Here is a 19943-nt window from a genome sequence, read left to right as displayed (position 1 = left end):
AGTCAAACAAAAAAAAAGAAGACAAGGGTTCAATAACAATATGATTTTCTGGCTAATGTTGGAAAGTTTATTTATATGTCAAAGACGTATCACAGCAAATAGTAATAAAATGGCTGAAGCAAACTATCAGACATGATAATTTCATACATGCAATGTGTAAAATTGCCACAAACTGAGGTAGTGATTACAAAATATTGAATGGAATTAAGTATGACATACTTATCAGGTAAATTAAATTCTGTAAAACAAAAACACTTGGATCCTTCAATATTATGGTATGATTCAGCATTTGTTTTTAACTGATTGACCTTTATCACAGCACACATTTTGACTTGTCATAGTAGGGAAAGCATGGGTTTTCTCTACTTGTGTGTTTGAGCTAGACATAGACCCTGAAACTGAATAAGCTCCATGGATTTCAGCCAATGACAACATGTATTATTTATACCTGTGCTTTTCTTCTACTGAAATGTCCTCTGTGCAAAAGGTCTAGTGCTGGGACTAATGATAACATTATGGGACATTTCATTAGAATATGCAATTAACAAAGACAATGTTATATAAAAAAAATGGTTGACATTTCCATATGGTAAAAAGCTAAACATTTATCATACAGGGAATTTGTTTTTTCTTCCAAACTAGATGAGGATATTCACCTGTTACAAAACAGACTGGTGCAAACGGTGTAAACATGCTTCATCAATAGTTCATTTGCTCATGAAATATTCATTATCTGAACAGTCATAAAAATACAAGGTAGGGGTAATTTGGCAGCCATGGCTTGGTACAAAGCGTCCACTAGATGGAGCTAGATTGAGTGTTTCACAGTCTTCTTTCATCTCTACTGAAGATCCAGTAGAGAAAAACTTCATCCAGGCACCGCATTCTGTGTTTTGTCAGTCTGACCACTCATTCTCATCAAGCTCAGAATCCTCCTCAGAGTCGCTGTACTCAACCGCAATGCGTCGGGAAAGGATGGTGGCTACATCATTCCCCACTGGCTCCCGCTTGCTCTGCTGCTCCCGCTGCTCTTGGACTTTCTTCAGCTGGATGCCTAATGAGGGTACACATGTTAAGATAATATAGAATATTGTATCTGTCTGTCTTGCATGGAATTTTAGATATTCACATCTGTGTTTATCTGACCAGCTGGAAGTAATCCCAAATCTGTCTGCCCACACTGACTCACCCATACGGATGGCAGACAGCAGGTCACTTCTTGCATCTCTCACAGGTTTGGTCTCATGTCTGCAGCCTTCACTGTGTCCTGCTAGGTGTGAGGGTGCAGCTGGAGGAGGCAGAGGAGGAGGTGGGGGACCTGGGGGCGGAGGGACCGTGCGAGTCCCCGGAGGAGGTATTGGTGGGAGTGGACAGCCTGGGCCTGCATGCCCAACACCATTATGTGGCGCTGGAGGATGCGCACCCAGTGGAAAACCAAAGGCTGTTTGGGCTGATGGGATTGGAGGGCCGGGGGCAGGAGGTGGTGGGATCGACCTGTTTGAAAGTAAAAGAAAGAGGATTATGTTGCAGATGCTGAAAAGGGGATATTATATTTCAATGTCTCTCACATACTTGTAATCTGCAGGGAGACGAATTGAACTGTTCATTCGGTTTGCGGCAGGAGGCTTTGCTGTGGCATAGGTTACTCTCTTGTAGTTGATATCAATGCTGTGGTACTCATGCTCCACAGGTGGCGAGGGGTGTGTGTTCCCAGGAACGTAATCATGAGACTTGGCAGAGTTACAAGCAGCATGGGCAGGCACTGGAGGGATGGGGTAATCTAGGAGGTCAGGCCTGGATAAACAATAAAAGAGAGTTTGTCATGCAGATGCAGCCACATATCCAGATGGTAGATTTGTTGTTACGATATCAAAGCTGAAGCTTTATGCAACAAAGATATTACAATTTGGGTTATAAGGTCCTATTTGTGAAAATGGATTCCACCCCCCCTTCCCTTTTTGATCTCTCTCTCTCACACACACACACACACACACACACACACACACACACACACACACACACACACACACACACACACACACACACACACACACACACACACACAATATATTACTCATACCAAGCTTTATTTTCACTAAAAGTATGTTGGTAGCGTTTCTAACCTGCCATCTGGAGAGAGTGAGCCCTCAGATGACGCTCCTCGCCTGAGAGTCTGTGGATGTCTGTGATCTGGACGAAGCTCTTTATCGAACGCCATCATGTTCCACTCCTGCCTGCGGTTTCGAGCCTTTCTGACCTTCTTCACCTCGCGCTGAACGGTGCTGCTGTCCACACATCGCTTCTGCTCCTGCAAAACGATGGGGGACACAAAGGTTGAGCAAGCACTCGGTAAGTAAGTACATAAACATAAAGCAGATGGGGAGAATGCACTCTGACCCTTTGCCTCCGCCTTTCTTTCCTCTTCTCCTCAGTGTCCTGAAGCATTTTCTCTTTCCATAGGTCAAAAAAGTATGATGGGTCAGAGTAGTATTTCATTGCATCAGTAGAATCCTCTCTGTATTTAAAAACCAATTTCCAACACGATGAATTAACTGAAAATAGAAACTGATCAGATATTTAACTTTAGAAAAAAAACAAAAAAAACAGTGGAGTACCTGTAAGCAGTGAGGTTGCTGAGGGGAGGAGGTCTGTCACTGCTGTTGTACATGTCAGCCATAGAGCTTGGAAGGCTGCTCTTGGACAAAACCTGTTGGTTTTGGACAGTAGAGCTTCTGAAGGCCTTCCTCATGTTTATGTCCTGAAGCGAAACTTCAAAAGGGCAAAAGAAAAGAGGAAAACTTGATATAAAGTGTGTCTGTGTGTGTGTGGGGGGGGGGCTCATTCACTGATACCCAATGAACGAACCTTCCTCCACACTGGAGTCCAGCTGGGTGACCTTGACAGCCAAGCGGTCGATTCGGTCCTGAAGAGAGTTTGCACGCACATAAAAGGTGTTGGCTTCATTAAAAAGCTCCCCAAAAACATTTTCTGCATGCTTACCTGCAACCAGAGCAAAAAAAATAAATTAAATTATGCAGAAGACAATAGAGGAAAAAGAGCTGGAAATAAATACAAAGATGTGTCAAATCTCAATGAAATGGAAAAGATAATACTATCTCAAAGGCATACTGTTGACATCAACTATCTAAATTAAATTGCTTCAAATTTTTTTTCCATTATACAATCAAGGGTCCACTTAATCATTAGACTGCCTGTGTTTGTGTCTCCGCCCACTTATGTTCCATCTTATCTGGCTGTTATACAAAGCTTTACACTAAGCTCTAAGCTTCTGTAACTTTACTAATTCCACAACTGCAGTGTTGCGTAACAATTCACACAGACTCACACACTGACAGACAACTATGTTGCTCTTAAAATACAGGTGTATAAATATGCCACAGGTGTATATAATAAAGCACCGTGAGGTCAGCCTTTACAAACATTTGTGAAAGAATGGATCGTCCTAAAGAGCTCACTGAATTTGAGCGTGGTGCTGTAATAAGATGTCACTGTTACAACAAGTCAGTTTGTTACATTTCTTCAGATTGTCCACAGTCACCTGTAAGTGATATTATTGCAAAGTGGAAGCCACAATGTAGCAGACCATGTAAAGTTACAGAGTGGGTTCATAGAGTGCTGAGGCACATAGTGTGTAAAAGTCACCCACACCGAGCTGACTGAATAACTGCAGAGCTCCAAACCTCCTCTGGCATTAACATCAGCACAAAAACTGTGTGCTGGGATCTTCATGGCAGGGGTTTCCATGGCCAAGCAGCTCCTGTAGGTAAAATACTGATGTGGACAGGCACTTTTTTCTTTATAGTGTATTAGTTGTGACAGCAGAACCTGTTAAACACATAATAAATTACCTCGAAACCATTATGTGACCATTAGTTGCCCACTCCATCACTTTTAAAGATCTTCTTTCACTCTGATTTATGGTAATTATGCCGTGACTATGTCATAGTTATCCTTATGATTTATGTTCCTATTTGCTTAGCAGTGGCAACAGTTTGAAGATCATAGCTTATAAAGATCACAGGTTAAAGATATGTCTGAATGTTTTATGATACAAGCATTTCTGAAGTTGATCAACTGTAAACGTACTCAGACTGCTGAGCTGACGAATAATAGCGGACAGCGTGTTGTTGGTTACACATTCCAGCTCACTGCCAATTCCATTGGGCACCGCTCCGTGGCACAGGTGCCGAGGCTCAATGTTCCTCCTGACCAGTGGCATGATCCCTTCTCACATCTCTGCAGCTACTTGGAGTCAGAGGACAGAGCTGACAACTCACAGGTTACAGCAACCTGTCAACTAGAAGAATCAATATATTGGTGCATACTCATAAAGCAATATCAGTGGTAATACAATACTGAGTCTAAATACTTTGGGCACACTGATCTATGCATAAACTTAACACAGTCCGGGTTAATGTACATAAGTGCTACTGCACTGTCATTAATGTTCCAAAATTTCTGTAAGTTAATAATTTTATTTTAAATATGTCTTTATTTAAATCACAAGGTCTGCAATTCTTTGTTTTATTAAATATAGCATTTGAAGGCATAATTGGTATGCCTGTTAGCCTTCCTTGCTTTGATTAATTTAAAAAGAGTGTGGGGGAGGGTGTGTAACAGAGAGACAAATTAAAAATTACACCTCTGAGGTTTTATCAAAAAATATATTTGCTGTTTTGTACATTGGGCCACTCGCTGTTGAATGTCCCAGTTTATCACTTCCTGTCAAAGTGGTACACCTATTGTATGTAATTGTGCATTTTTTGCAAAAAGGTTAACATACTCGCTGCAACATCTGTTTTATTCAGTGACAAAAGGGGATATAACACAGGCACACTGTGATTATTTTTTTTAAAAGCTAATTTGCTTTTCTCTTTACACACATCTATCAGATGAAAACAAGGGATGGCACGACTGGCAAGCCAGCACATTAGTAATATAAGTAACAATAAGAGTATAAACTACCACATGTAATTTTGGTACTTGTTTTTGCAGCTTGGAAACCAAAAGAAAATGTTTAATTATAAGGGGGGGGGTTCTTGTAGTTGGTCACCAGGTTGATTTTGGTTTCAGCTGACCACAGCACGCTCTCCCAAACCTTCTCTGACTCAATTAGATGTTCACTGGCAAACTTAAGATGGGCCTGTGCATGTGCCTTCTTGAGCAGGGGGGACTTTGCGGGTGCTGCAAGATTTCAGTCCATTACAACGTAGTGTGTTACCAGTGGTGTTGTTGGTGACTGTGGTCATTAGCAAGCTCCTCCTGTGTAGTTTTGCACGGATCCATCATCTTTTTCATGATCATCATCACCCCATGAGGCAAGAGCTTGCATGACGCTCCAGACTGAGGGTGACTGATGGTCATTTTATATTTTTCCCTTTTCCGAATAATCGCACCAACAGTTGTCACCTTCTCACCAAGCTTCTTACTGATGGTCTTATAGTCATTCCAGCCTTGTGCAGGTCTACAGCCTTGTTCCTGACGTCCTTTGACAGCTCTTTGGTGGTAGAGAGGTTGGAATGGAAAAAACTGATTCTGTGGACAGGTGTTCTTTATACACGTAACAAGCTGAAACCAGGAGCATCTGTAATTGATTGACTGACTGACTGATTGTAATCTGTGTGCCACAATGGCGCACAGCCAGTCTGCAGGAGCCAGAATTCTGGCTGGACTGTAGTACATCCGATACTTATTCCCCCCCCCACTGTATGTGTTCATATTGATTGCTGCAGTGGAGACAGTTTTCTTTAAAGTGCTGTCTGTTCTGTCTATTAACTGCACACACACAGTTGATTATTATCATGCTTTTGGTTACAAACAAATCAAGTGCTTTAACATCCCATACAGTCAAAGTCATCTTTAGCTTGAACTTATTTATTATTAATTGTGAATTAGTAACTGATAGGAACGGAGAATCTAGAAAGAACTAAAGGCTTACGTTTGTATGGCTATATCTGAAAAAACAAAACAATATCTGTGGAAGCACAAAAGAAGCATTTTCAAGTTAAAACTCTGTAACTTTTGAAAATGTCCCTTTTATTTGTCTTCCTTAGGTTGCTTTAGCTTTATGTTTTGATCTAAGACTCATTGTGCACTGAAACTTTATGAGCTACATGTCTTTGCATCATCTGCAGTAATAGTTAGGCCCACAATAACCATATAACCCAGGCTATAGTTATTGCGTTAGATTTGAAGTAGCACTTAATAAAAGTGCACTGAAACAATAAACTCAATATACAAAACTGTTAAATTCTATGATAAAATTATGTATTTTTAAAAAAAATTTTCAACATGAAACAACCTGACTGGGGGTGAAAGCATGGTGTTTCAGAGATCTAAAAGAGTGCACCAATACACAGCATTTGAGTAATAAGTTCATTATTTACAAAGACACAAAAAGGTTTTCTTAATACAAACACACAAAACAGGGAAAACAGCCTATAACAACAGACTTACAGCTCCTTTAGACACTTAAAAACACAGTTGTGCTTGTCCTACCATGGAGCAGCCTTAGAGTTGGCTTGCCGGCTGGCTCATTTTTTTCACGTCAGCACGCCGGGAAGAAGCTGTCAAAGTCGAGTCCAAGCTGTTTCCTCCAAATTAAACAGACTATTTGCTGGCCTGCTGCAGTCTGCAGTGTGCTGAATGGTGACAGTCATCTCTGCAGGGCGGAGTTCACTCTCAAAACAAATCTCCGGTCCAAATCACAGCTTGAGCCATGAGGGGATTTGGCCAGCAGATTACTCCTGTCATCCAATCACAGTCGCCTTGGCATCCAGTATTTTATTTCAGGATGTATTAGTCCTATTTTTAAGGGCTGCGAGTGAGCCTTCTATGAACTCAATATTCATGTGCCAACCTCAAATTTCTGACATCAAATCAAGAATGAGTCAAAAATTTACTTTGAGGTTTTCTGTGTGATACAGACACAGACATGCAAATGGTCACATTTTGATAAGCAGTAACATTTTTTTTTGTCAGTTTTAAGTGATTAATTAGCACAAAAGTTAAAAACACCGAACAGTTAACATTTGCATAATATTCTCAATTTTAACCGTTCATTTTGTGCAGCCTTTGACTATCCTGTTACTCTTTTAATCACTCCCCATGTCTTGCAGCTGATTTAAAAATGTGTGTGTGTGTGTGCGCATGTTGTGTGTGTTTTCACTTCAACATTTCTCAGTTCTCCCCCTGTCCTTTCAGATCAAGTACTTGGCATAAACAAGAGTACGTCAGTCCCTTTCAGGCTATTAACATCTCAGTGGGAATGACCTGGATTAGCAGTGAAATGAGACACTCAGAATTTTATTTGAAAGCTACACACACACACACACACACACACACACACACACACACACACACACACACACACACACACACACACACACACACACACACACACACACACACACACAGATATAGTGCTTTTTTTCTTCTCACAGATGGCATAATCTGGCTTGTGGGAGGGAGAAGTGCAACCCAGATATGAGGGTTTAAACCTTTTTAAGTAGCACACTGTGAAATTATGAGTCAGTTATTACAGAAGAATACCCTGTTCTGAGATACTGTCTCATCCAGCTGTCTCAATGCAATCTGCACTGGTGATAGGTTCAAAGTTCACTCTTTATTTTGTTTTTCTTTCCTTTCCTTTCTTTTTCTTTTCTTGATTTTTCTTTTTTTTTTTAGTTTGTATTATAAATATACAAGCAGATTTAAAAAGACAACAGGAAAGAATGAGATAAAGAAAACCAAGATTTTTGTTTTTATCTTGATGTACAATTGACATATAATAACAAATAAATGAATAAAGAAATACATTTTTAAAAAATCAAAAGAAAAAAGTGGAATTCAAGCTAATTTTCAAAGATGTGTTCAGGATCAAATTAAAATAGAAGAACTTGGTATAATTCAGTTTAGGATATCTTCCAGTTCCTGTGGAATAACTGACTGTTTGGAGCTGTTGTGGGATCGTAGCTTTAAGGCAAACCCCACCACTCATTCTGCTCTGGTAATCACCAGACCAGGTCTCCATCACCTGAGCTGAAATGCTTACCGTCTCCGACTTGTGCAAGATGGTAGGACAGTCATCATCATGTCTAACTGGTAATTCAGGTGGGAAGATGGCCTTTCATTTTTATCCTAAGGTTTTTTCCTCACCAATGAATCCAGCTCAATAAAACTGACACTGAATGAAATGTCAGTAAAACAAAGACCACACAGTCTTATGGGTGAAAGTGTCATATTTCTCTGCAAACGAAAAACTGCCACTGAAAAGACACAATAATTACTGAATCTGTAACTTGTCCTGCATATCATTTGTTTAAGCGTTTGTGCTCACTTTCATGACTTGTAGAAAATTTCACTGGGACACACAAAGTTGATTTGATTTGTCTCTAGAGGGCACTGAAGTATTACATTTTTCCAGCCTCCCTGTGGAGTCTTTCATTGAAGAACAGTCTGATGATGGCATTGCCACTCTTCACATGTTAAATATTTCTATTTAAAACAAAAGGCGCTGACAGCTGGTTCCTTAATACAAGTAGACGGGCTGCGTAACTGTGAAATATCACAATATTCGCGCTCTGAATGTTTTTCCATTTTGTTTTAGGGCTAATTAAAGTGTGTGAGCTGCAGCTCTCCTTGGTGTTGGTATGATTCTTTTTGGGTCTGCACTATAAAACAGTAATTCACACTTACTGGCTTTGATAACTAAATATTTATGATTCTATAAAATCCTGTATGCGTAACATTAATTTGAAGCCAAAGGCAGCCAACATCCAAAGAAAAGCTTTAAATGTCCTTCAAGAAGCCTGGAGAACTATTCCTAACGACTACTGTGTCGAAGATTTAAGGTGGTCATACCAAATATTAACTTTCATGTTTGTTAGAATTGTACAAATTCAGATTTTGCCTTATTCAAGATTCAAGATTCCTTTATTGTCATTGTATATACGCAACGAGATTCAGGTGCGCTACTCAAAACAGGTGGTGTTGCTGTCAAAAAAAGATAATAGATAAGAAAGAGAATAAGTAAATAAAAGAATAGAGTAAGTGCAAACAAAATAGTAAATAGATAAATATTAAAATCGAATACAAAATCCACAATCAAATACACCCCCCCCCCCCCCCCCCAACACACCGCACACTGATTATTTCACACTTTAGAGTTCAGTATGGTGATGACCTTGGGGTAGAAGCTGTCTTGTGGTTCATGCTCTGATTATTCTGTATCTTCCTCCTGATGGGAGAAGAGTTTGTGTGCTGGATGGCGAGAGTCTTTTGTAATTCTTGATACCTTCCGGAGGCATCGAGAGGTGTAAATGTATTCCAGTATGCAAACATACACTGTATTTCAGTAATCTTTCAATATATCACTGCACCTATCTCCCAAGAAATACCAAGAAATGAACGGTGCCTAAAAACCTTTGGACAGCACCGTAAATAATGAGAATAATATGCAGCTGTGATTTGAAAACAAAACAAAAAACAAAACAAATTATGTCAATCTTAACCAACAGTCATAGAGCAGTTTCTAGGCACTTTTTTTTTTTTTTTTTTAAAGAAGCAGTTACCATGACAACAAGAATCTGTCGTTTTAAATCTAAAACAGCCAAGTTTGAGGCTCCAGTGTTGGTATCCATGTGATAAAGAGAAAGGTCAGAAGGTACAGCCATAGAGTTTTTATTTGTTAATTTTTTGTTTGTTTGTTTATTAATTCATCTTAAGTCAAGCAGTCATCTTTAAGTTGGGCCAGACTTGTAGCAGTCTTATAAAGTAGCAGTACTAGTACTAACAGAATAACAGCGGGCTAAGTAAGCTAAACTAAAGCTAGTTCCAATATAAGATTTTACTACAGTGACAAGAACAAAAACAACACGGGCAGCTCGCGATAAGACTTCTTTTTTGTGAACATGTTTGCCATCATATGGTTAGGAGTTTGGCTTTTTTCTGAACCTCATTTTAAATGTCCATCTAACAGCTAATCCAGCAGCAGATGCTACAGGCAGGCTCAGAGATGGCATCACCAGAACAGCCAGGTAAGTAACCATTCACACTTGTAAGAATTAAATGCTAGTTTTCACAGAGTTTTAGTTGTATTTGTGGCATAATTTCATCAGAAGAAATACATGCTTGTTGTTTTATGTATTAAATATTTGGATATTCTTTGCAAGAAATGTGTTAGAGACTGTGAGTATTGATTGGGAGGTGTAAATGTAGCAAAGAACTACAGTGCTGTGAAAAAGTGTTTGCTTCTTTCTTTCTTTCCCGCATTTGTCACATTTACATGTTTCAGATCATCAAACAAATTTTATTAGACAACGATGACCTGATTAAATTCAAAATGCCATTTTTAAATGTTGATTTCATTTACTAAGGAAAAAAAAAACCTCTCCAAATCTACCTGACCCTGTGTGAAAAAGTAACAGTACCCCGAAACAAATACCTGGCTGTGCCAGCCTTGACAGTAAGAACTGTGATAACTGGCAACGAGTCTTTCACATTACTGTGGAGGAATTTTGTCCCACTCGTCTTTGCAGAATTGTTTTAATTCAGTCACATTGGAGACTTTTTCCAGCATGAATGGCCTGTTTAAGCTCATGCCACTCCAAGACCTTAAATTGCTTGGGTTTTATTTTTTCTTTTTGAGCCAGTCAGAGGTGGACTTGCTGTTGTGTTTTGGATCATTGTCCTGCTGCATAACCTGAGTGGTCTTGAGCTTCAGGCATGAACTGACAGACATTCTCCTTCAGCATTTTCTGGTAGAGAGCAGATCCATCAATTACAGCAAGTCGCCCAGGTCCTGAAGCAGCAAAGCAGCCCCAGACCACTGACCTTATCTGAGACAAGTGAGGCCTGCAGTTCTTTAGATGTTGTTATGGGTTCTTTTGTGACCTCCTGGATGAGTCATCAATGCACTCTTGGAGTAATTTTGGTGGGAGGTTCACCACTGTTCCAAGTTTTCTCCATTTCATGTCATTTTATGGCTCTCTGGAGTCTCAAAGCTTTAGAAATGGTTTTGGAACCCTTTCCAGGCAGATAAATGCCAAAAACTTTAGTTCATGATATGATGTGTTGCTTTTTGAGATCTTTTTAGCCTGCTTCACTTTGTCTAGCAGGTTCTATTTAAGTGATTTCTTGATTTAACAGGTGTGGCAGTAATCAGGTGCGGTGAGTAAACTAGTTGGTAAGTTCTTATACAGTGCTTTTCTACTCTGTCTGAGCACTCAAAGCGCTTATACAACACGTTTACATTTACCCCATTCACACCAGCACTTCCATGATTAACTAAGCTAAGTGCTTTTATTATCTAACATTCACACACATTCACACTCCAATGGTTGCGTCGGAGAGCAACTTGGGGTTAAGTATCTTGCCCAAAGATACATTGGCAGCCAGGAATCGAACCGCAGACTTTCCGATCAGTAGGTGACCTGCGCTACCTCCTGAGCTACAGCCACCCCCATTTTTTTAGAAAGCTGAGTTCACTCAGCTTTCTAAAAAATGTGATTACAGAAAATTCATGATTTACTTTTTCACATAGGGCCAGGTAGGTTTGCATAGCTTTTTACCCTTAAAAAACAAAATCATGATTTAAAGGCTGCATTTTATGTTTACTCTGGCTATCTTTGTCTAATATTAAAATTTGTTTCATGAACTGAAACATGTAAGTGTCAAATATGCAAAAAAAAAAAAAAAAAATTACAGCACTGTATAGAAAACTATCATCAGGGATTATTTTGGCTGTCTTCATTTGTGATGTGTAAAGATTTGAAAGGGAAGGAGTCAAAACATGGAGAGTTTAAAGAGCAGGACAGAAATAGGCTGTCCGCAAGAGCAGAGAAGGTGTTACGTCTGCTGGTTAAAGAGGAGGAGGAAAATGAGCAGAAGATGAAGGACACATCTCTCCCTACTAAAGATCTCAGCGGCATCAAGATGCCTGTCTTTAAACAAAGTGGGTGGAGAAAGAGCAGAGTGCATTGTTTTCAAGGTTAAATCTGGTTTGAAGGATTGTTCGCTCTGGTGTTGACACTAGACCTGTCCTCTGTCCTTAGACACTTTCAAGGAAGGCAGCAAAAAGATGCAGCTCTTAATGGCAGAGAAGACAGTTGAGCTAAAGGTAATTTAATTAAAGACTTGTTTTTTTGCAAAAATCATCCAGCTGCATTAAACAAAACAAAAACTAAAGACAGAAAACTTTCATAAGCCCTTTAAAAAAATAGAGAGACACAGATGCTGTTAATGTCTGCAACAGTTTCTGCTACATTAGTTGTTGGAGTTGTACAAACTCTGCTTTTGCCTTTTATTTTGTATTTCCACGTATGGTTGCGCAGTGTTGCAAAAGTCTTTCTAGACGCCAGGAGAATCCCTAGATTTTAAAGCAGAAAACTGTTCCTGAGATTGAGATGTTTTCAGATGCTAGATGGGCAAAAAGACACATATCCTGCTCTTAAATGAAGCTACAGAGATTTCAATGAGAAAATCTTTTAATTTTAATGAAACGTTTTGCATCAGCATTACTTGGTGTTTAGCTACAGCCTGGAGAGCCTGGATGCCAGGGGAAATAACCCACAACTTTTCTCACATTGTTAAATTCTTGCTCATTAAACAAGGAAGACATATTGTCTTTTAAGCTTTTAGAAGTACTGCAACATTGATTTTGTTATTATTTATTTTATATATTTGATAGCTGAGAGAGCAAGTAAAAATATTTCCTAAAACGTGAAACTGTTCTTTTAACAAAATGTAAATAAAGAGACTCATGATTCCTTATTTCTTTACTAAATATATATACTGTTATTATAAAACAGCCACCACAGCCTTTACTCTATGTTAATTTGAATGAATTCATAGTATACTGATCTTATGTTGTATTCCTTAAATAATCCAGTGTGATATGAAGATGATGAGGACAGAGCTTAGGAAAATCAAAAAGGCCATTACTGTGCAGGAGTGTGAGGTGGAAAGGCTTGAAGATGTCCAAGCACACAATAATCATTGTTTGGAAGAGCTCTGCAAGTTGGCTGAGAAGCAAGCCGTAGATGCCCAAAGTCTGTAAGCAGTAGAAGATTCCTTGCTATAGGCTGAGGTAAATTTTTTTCCCCATTGTAATAACTCTAACACTGTCTTTGTTTTCAGTCTTTTAAAAGAAATCAAGTCCAAACAGGAAATGAACGATGAGATTGAGAAGTTGACCGATAAAACAGGCATATTAAAAAGGTAGAACTAACAACGAGAATATCATGCATGCCACGTAAATACTGTATGTTCACGTTTAATGCACAGAACTATAAAAGAGAGTAAAAAATGTGGAATCATTTTTTTTTTTTTTTGCATGCAGACACAGGAGCATGCTAAATGGTTTTTTAACTGGTTTTTTATTCTCTGTAGTGAAATCGCTGAGCTTGAGAAGGATCTGAATAAATATAAGCAGTACAGGAGAATTCTGTTCACACTGTCTCCTCCAGAGGGGCAGGAAGCCCAGCAAGCAGAGACTTTAAGAGCTAAAGTTTTGCCTAAGAGTGCAGAAGGTAAATGTTAAAAGTTAGAAAAACAGCATGAAATGATAAGGGTGAGATTGGTGCTGGTTTTTCCCCTAATACCAGCCTCGCCCTGGGTTTGATTAACAATTAAACCCAGTCTGAGTTACTAGTCAGTGCAACAGAATTGATAGAGCAGAATCTTATATACATCCTGTTCACTAAGTATGAATAACTTAAATACAGGTCTGGAGAGATTTGTGGACTCTAGTCCAGATACAGTGCTGCCTTCAACCAGTGAGTCTGCGCTGTCCTCAGATCACAGTGACACACTGTAAGGAAACATCGACACAATCACCAGTTGTTACTAATTCATTTCCTGCCAGTTCTCTAATCTAGCTCTGGTTTTCTATGATGTTGGATAATTTAATCTGAGACTAGTTGAGAGAGAGACATGGGAGAATTCAACAACAGCAAAGAAGGTGGTAGTAGTTTATCTTACAAAAGAATAAAACTTGTATTTTGGAGTAATATCAACAATTTTTTCAAGTGGTTTTTTTTTTTTTTTTAAATCTGTTTTCCACACACATAACATCACATGGCTAATATCACCTCATCTTAAAATCTTTTCCATTTTAGGGTCAAAAATTCAAAGCTGGATGGAGACAGCACAATCTATAAGGTCAGATTTAGTGACTTTAAAATCAAAGCTCACTAAAGCAAGGAGTCTTTATTTACAGTGCTCACTTTCCCTTTCCCTGCAGGAAAATCTGGAGCTATATTTCTCTGATCCGCAGCATGGAGTGGACCAGCTGTTGGAGCTGAAAGACCAGGTACTGGTTCTGTGCGAGAATCTCTCCAGGGTGGATAAGACAATGGAGAAGACTCTTGAGATCACCGAGAAGAAAATGTGAGAATAATGTTTTTCTAAAGTTTTTTTTTTTAAGCCAGATGCACACAATATGAATTTTGGCTGTCCCAGATGAAAGATGACCATTGTGAAACATTCATGGCAGATCTGTTGTGACAGAGGTTCAAAGTTGGCTATTGAAATTTAGGATTACCATCTAACAATCTGACTGCTTCCAGATCTGCTAACCAACCAAAAGGAAAGCAGCAGGAAGTGACACAATGATGTGCAAAAAATGAATGAAATGTAGCAAAGGTGCAAAAAAAAAAAAAAACCTGATACAAAGAAGGTGGCTCTAGTTGAGTTGTGGCAGCACGAGATAGTTTGTATGATGCATCCTCCAGCTTTTTGGTGGTTGCATCATACAGCCTTTATTAAAGAATTAAGGAAAAAGCTAAGTGGCAAATGTCATCAAATTGGTAAATGTAAAGCGCACAAAGCAGCCCAGCAATAATGGCACATATATAAAGCAATTAATAGACATGAAAGAAACACACTATATGATTCAGAAATCTTCAACAAATACAAACTCTTCTCTGTGTGAAGAAAAAAGGATGAAGAGAAGCTAACCAAGCAGTTGGAAGACATGGAGCACAGAATTAACTTCGAAAAGAAGCAAGTGGCCATGCTCACAAAGAAAGTTCAAATCCATGAGTCATTAAAGACAGATGACGAGGTGATGAGGCATAGTGTGCTACACGTTGGACTACACTTTTTTTTTTTTTTTTAATATATCACCTTAATTTAAATCAAAACAGCCTCAGCAGTCGATTCCCCTCATCTCATTCACAATTGTCTTACATCCAGGATATTATGTTGCATGCTCTGGCAAGGAAGGTGACTGAAGTGTATTCCTCATGTGTCAATAATCAGCTGACCAAGCTGAGCACTTTGGAAAAACTGTCTAGTATTGAGCGCCAGATGTTTCTGCTGCAAGAGGAAGCTGACAGCATCCCAGAAAAAACACTGAATGAACTGAGGCACAGCAAGAACAGTGAGAGGAAGGACAGGTTTGTCTCACTGAAAGCAGATATTTAGGAAACACGGTTTATTCATGAGGAGATGGTAAAGTTTTATCCACCTCTTACCATCTTCCTTTTTATAAACAACACAGAAAGATTTAAAAAAGAAAAACATGTATTTTTGTGTCTGTGTAGATTACAATTCCTGTACATGGATAAAAATGCAATATATGGTATAACTGCTCCTCTTATTACACACACTAGACAGCAAGAGGAAAAACGTAAACTGGAGATGGAGAAAAACAGAGAAAAGCTAAAGAAGTACATGCAAAGATCAATGGATGAAGCCAAAAAACCAGTAAGGCACTTAATACAGATTCATACAGTCTTTGTACACTTGAATTAAATACCACTCTCAACATGCCACATGCCAGAATGATTGTTGTATGATGTGGGGAACATCTGCCAGAATGCAGCTCAACACAAAAACCCACAGGATGCTGTTCTTGCTATTGGGAAACATTCTTACTACCTTTGAGAACTAAAGACACTTAATGCCTTTTAAATGCTCTACCAAAAAAAAAAAATCTGCTTTAATTTGCTTAAAAAAAATATAGCAAGTCACTTCCTCTGTCATTAAAATCTTTTAGTCTGGACGGAAGCTCATGCCCAGATGCTTTCCAGTCAAGCAGAAGATTGAAGTGGTTGATGAGGACACTGACCCTGCAGAGGATGACGTCCATGCTCGCCTCTTCTGTGAGGCCTCAGATTAAAAAGAAATAAAAATGCATTAACTGTACACCAGTCTGAGCCCATGTGATCATTTTTCAATCATGTGAAAATTAAAACCCCTAATTCCAAACAACTGTGAAATGTAAACAAAAACAACGCAATGATTTGCAAATCTTGTAAGCTCATATTTTATTCACAGCAAAAAAAATGAAATGCTTGAACTGAGACATTTTACCATTTTGTGAAAAAATATCAGCTAGTTTTGAATCAGAGGGCAGCAACAGGTCTCAAAAAAGTTGTGATGGAAAAGTAAGCGGTTCTAAAAGAAACTGCTCGAGGGACATTTTGCAGCTAATTAGGTTAACTGGCAGTCTAAATCTGAAAACATTTGACAAACCATGAAACAAAAACATATGACCAAGGAAACCAAGGACTGTTGGGTAGCTGGAATCCTATATCAGACAAAAATGGGTCAACATTCTCCTCCCAGAAAGTTCAACAACTCATCTCCTCAGTTCCCAGATGTTTACTGGCTGTTGTTAAAAGAAGAGGGGATGCTGCACAGTGGTAAACACGGTGGTAAACATTGCTCTGTCCCAAATTTTTTGAGTTGTGTTGCTGCCATCAAATTTAAAATTGCCATTTTTTTCCCTCCCTTAAAATGGTACATTTTCTCAGTTTAACCATTTGATTTATTTTCTGTGTTCTACTGTGGATAAATATGGGTTTATCATTTATTTATCAATAACCTGCATGTTGCCATCTAAAATCATCATTACTGTATCCTTAATGAACAGCCATTTGTCTGAATATGAGCTCACTTATAGAGACTCAACACAGAGATTCAACATAGAGCGTTTTTTTTTTTTTCACAGACACAGTTTTTACATGTTAATGTGTCGTTTAAAAGCTATTTTCTCACCTTCTGTCTTTCTTAGCAGTGTAATAATCTGGGAGGTTTTCAGTGTTTTACACAATACCATAACCTCTTAGCCAGCGCAGAAGTATTAACCCCAGTAGAGTGCTTACCCTCCCCATTATCATCATCATTGACCCTACTGGTGTCCCCCAATGTTGCCAACTACCAGCTTACCCACTTACTGCACACTGGCCTAAACACTCACACCTCCATCATCCATTACACACAGACTGCCTCTCCTGTGATATTTGTCCTCCTATTATGGCTTTCCAGTCCTACTCTGTACTGGTCACTGCCAATGCCTTGGCTGTTATTACTCAGTAAATGAGTAACACACACACACACACACACACACACACACACACACACACACACACACACACACACACACACACACACACACTGGGAGTGTTGATATATAAATTGCCACATTTAAATGTTTTTATATTGTGGTGATCAATCATCAGAGTCTGAATTTTCTCAAAGGCAAGTGAGGTTTCTTTCATATTATGAATAAGATAAAAAGACATTTCCCACATGTGCTTTTTGTCTGTGCAGTTTGTCCCTTTCAAGCAGACATAGCCAGTGCTCTGCATCATGTGAGTTTGGAGAATGAATTTGAAGAAGACAGAGTAATAAATGAAATGTAATAGAAAAAGCCATCTCTCACAGGTGAAGCAATTATTTCCTAGTGTGACAGAATAATGGAACATTTTAATGCATCATTTATTGGGTTGGAAACTTACATTTTTGGTCTTTCGTGGTCTTTCCCTGTACATCTACAAACATGTTATTAAAGAGGTCTTCCATTGGATTAACTGTTGTTTCTACACAGTTTGAGAACAAATTCCCTTATCCTGCTAAACTGTGTTATGTGAGGTGTAACATGGTGTAATTTTAAGCTTAACTCAGAAGTAACAAATGAAACTGCCCGAGTACCCCTAATTTAGTTACTGAAAAGAGGAAATAATAAAATAACATGTTGGCCAAAATTTCACTTGTCATTTAACACATATGTAGGCAGACCAGCAGTGCAAGTTTAAGAAATACCAAAAATATCCCTTTTGTCACATTTATGCCAGTAGAAATACGTTCTCTCTTGTTCTCTCTCGTGACTGTGGAGGCCATTTGAGTGCAGTGAATTCCTTATTGTTATGGTCCTCCTGGCCCAAGTCATCTCTCTCTCTCTCTCTTTCTCTCTCCTCTATCATTGTCAGTGTGCTTCTATTTGTATGCTGTGTTGCAGAGGAGGAGCCTTGTGGGGATCTCTGCCCTGCTAGACATTCCCTATTGCGTACCTGCACACTGTTGAGCTGATTAGGAGCTGGTGTTTTCCTCTTAGTCAATGCCAGATCATTACACCAAATGTGGTAAAGCAACCTGGCTCCTGCAGTGACCATATGCAATCTGTTCTCTTTGCTTTGCTCACCTTTGTCGCCTTTGTTCAAGGTGCTCTCTGTTGCTGAGGAAGCTGTGGTGAAATAAGTCTTTTGGGAGTGGTTTGGAAAGGAAAGAGATTGCCAGCTTGCCATTCTCAAGTACTGACTCAAAGACTGTTTTATTAAAATATCTTTTAACCTTACTGCTGTGCTCTGCATTTGTGTCCAGGTGTCCTTAACCCCACGAGACCTTAACTCTTTATAGGGCACTCATTGAAATTCAAAATTTCAGCATTATTGGTGGACATAACAAGACTTAATTACTTTTGTGGCATTTTTCAAAATGTTTAATTTTTATGTATAAAATCAAGGTCAGTGAAGTTACCATATTTGGTTCCTTACCTGCAAGTGGAAAAAAAAAAAAATCCATGAAGTGTACAAGAAAAAACACACATGGTGAAAGGAACATGTATTTTAGAGCATTACATCACTTTTCAGAACATTGCAGCATACACATTTTAACTTTATACAACATTGGGCCATTTCTTAATGACCACATGCTTCTTAACCTCACTGAGGTTATATATATAAAGTGTTCAGAAATTACCAAAAATTGTCACTTGCCCTATAAAGGGTTGACAAGTGTCATGTTCAAGAAACCAGTTTGCGATGATTTGTGGCATGGTGTATTATCCTGCTGGAAACAGCCATCAGAAGATGGATATACTGTGGTTATAAAGGGATGGACATGGTCAGCAGCACTGAAATGATGATCAGTTGGTACTGAGGGTGTGTCAAGAATAAAATCTCTCACACCATTACACCACCATCATCAGCCTGAGCGGTTGATACAAAGCAGAATGGATCAATGGCTTCATGTTATTTACACAAAATTCTGAGCCTACCATCTGTTGTTGCAGAAATTGAGACTCATCAGCCCAGGCAACTTTTTTTCAGTCTCCGATTGGAAGATTGAGCCTGTGCGAACTGTAGCCCCAGCTTCCTGTTCTCAGCTGGCAGGAGTGGCACCCAGTGTGATCTTCTGCTGCTGAAGCCCATCTGCTTCAAGGTTTCATGTCTTCTGTGTTCAGAGATGTTCTTCTGCACACCTTGGTTTTAACAAGAGGTGAGTTAGTGCTGCCTTCCTATTGGTTTGAAGCGGTCGGGCCATTCTGCTGTGACTGCTGGCATTTAACGAGGCTTTTTCGCTCAAAGAACTGGCTCTCAGGTGTTGGTAATGAGTAGGTATTAGTTCATTTTCAGAAAGGTTTATTCATTTATCATTAAACAAGATGGGGCTGCTATTTGAAGTTGTTTATTTTTCAAAAATAACAGATGCGCATGATAATAAAATAGTGAATGCAAACAATAAACCTTATGAACTTTGACACATTACACACATCTGAGCAGCAGGGCAAAATTCCTTGAAGCAGTCGCCTCACAGCAGCTGCCATTAACATCACAAGCAGCAGAAATACATGGCTTCTCATGTAAATGCATATTTTCATTGTTGTATTTATGCTTAGGAAACAGCTGCCAGTT

The 19943-nt window shown here is 39.0% G+C and overlaps 2 protein-coding genes across 3 annotated transcripts; one reads left to right on the top strand and one right to left on the bottom strand.

Moving 5' to 3' along the window:
* Window positions 1-41: 41 nt before the first annotated feature.
* wasf3a (WASP family member 3a) lies at window positions 42-6691 on the bottom strand. Its single transcript, XM_030746844.1, has 9 exons — window positions 6520-6691; window positions 4108-4318; window positions 2866-3000; window positions 2616-2769; window positions 2398-2515; window positions 2124-2308; window positions 1573-1794; window positions 1190-1494; window positions 42-1054 (listed from the first exon to the last, which is right to left on the bottom strand). Exons 2-9 carry the CDS (start codon window positions 4238-4240, stop codon window positions 897-899), a joined length of 1410 nt encoding a protein of 469 aa, XP_030602704.1. The 5' UTR covers window positions 4241-4318; window positions 6520-6691; the 3' UTR covers window positions 42-896.
* A 2892-nt stretch (window positions 6692-9583) lies between these two features.
* Window positions 9584-16161, top strand: LOC115792559 (myosin-10-like). 2 transcript variants are annotated; one of them, XM_030747142.1, is made up of 14 exons: window positions 9584-9685; window positions 10001-10058; window positions 11789-11974; window positions 12075-12139; window positions 12911-13074; window positions 13159-13239; window positions 13411-13550; window positions 13746-13833; window positions 14139-14181; window positions 14264-14409; window positions 14956-15085; window positions 15217-15419; window positions 15636-15729; window positions 16022-16161. In XM_030747142.1, the coding sequence occupies exons 2-14, from the start codon at window positions 10016-10018 to the stop codon at window positions 16142-16144; spliced, it is 1506 nt and encodes a 501-aa protein (XP_030603002.1). In that variant the 5' UTR covers window positions 9584-9685; window positions 10001-10015; the 3' UTR covers window positions 16145-16161. The 2 variants fall into 2 exon arrangements, with proteins under 2 accessions (XP_030603002.1, XP_030603003.1); XM_030747143.1 differs by having other exon boundaries at window positions 9589-9677.
* Window positions 16162-19943: the final 3782 nt, after the last annotated feature.

Source organism: Archocentrus centrarchus, chromosome 14 (assembly GCF_007364275.1).
Source record: "Archocentrus centrarchus isolate MPI-CPG fArcCen1 chromosome 14, fArcCen1, whole genome shotgun sequence".
NCBI classification, from domain to species: Eukaryota; Metazoa; Chordata; class Actinopteri; order Cichliformes; family Cichlidae; genus Archocentrus; species Archocentrus centrarchus.
The sequence above is the reverse complement of the archived record's forward strand: the minus strand, read 5'-3'. Positions and strand labels throughout refer to the sequence as shown.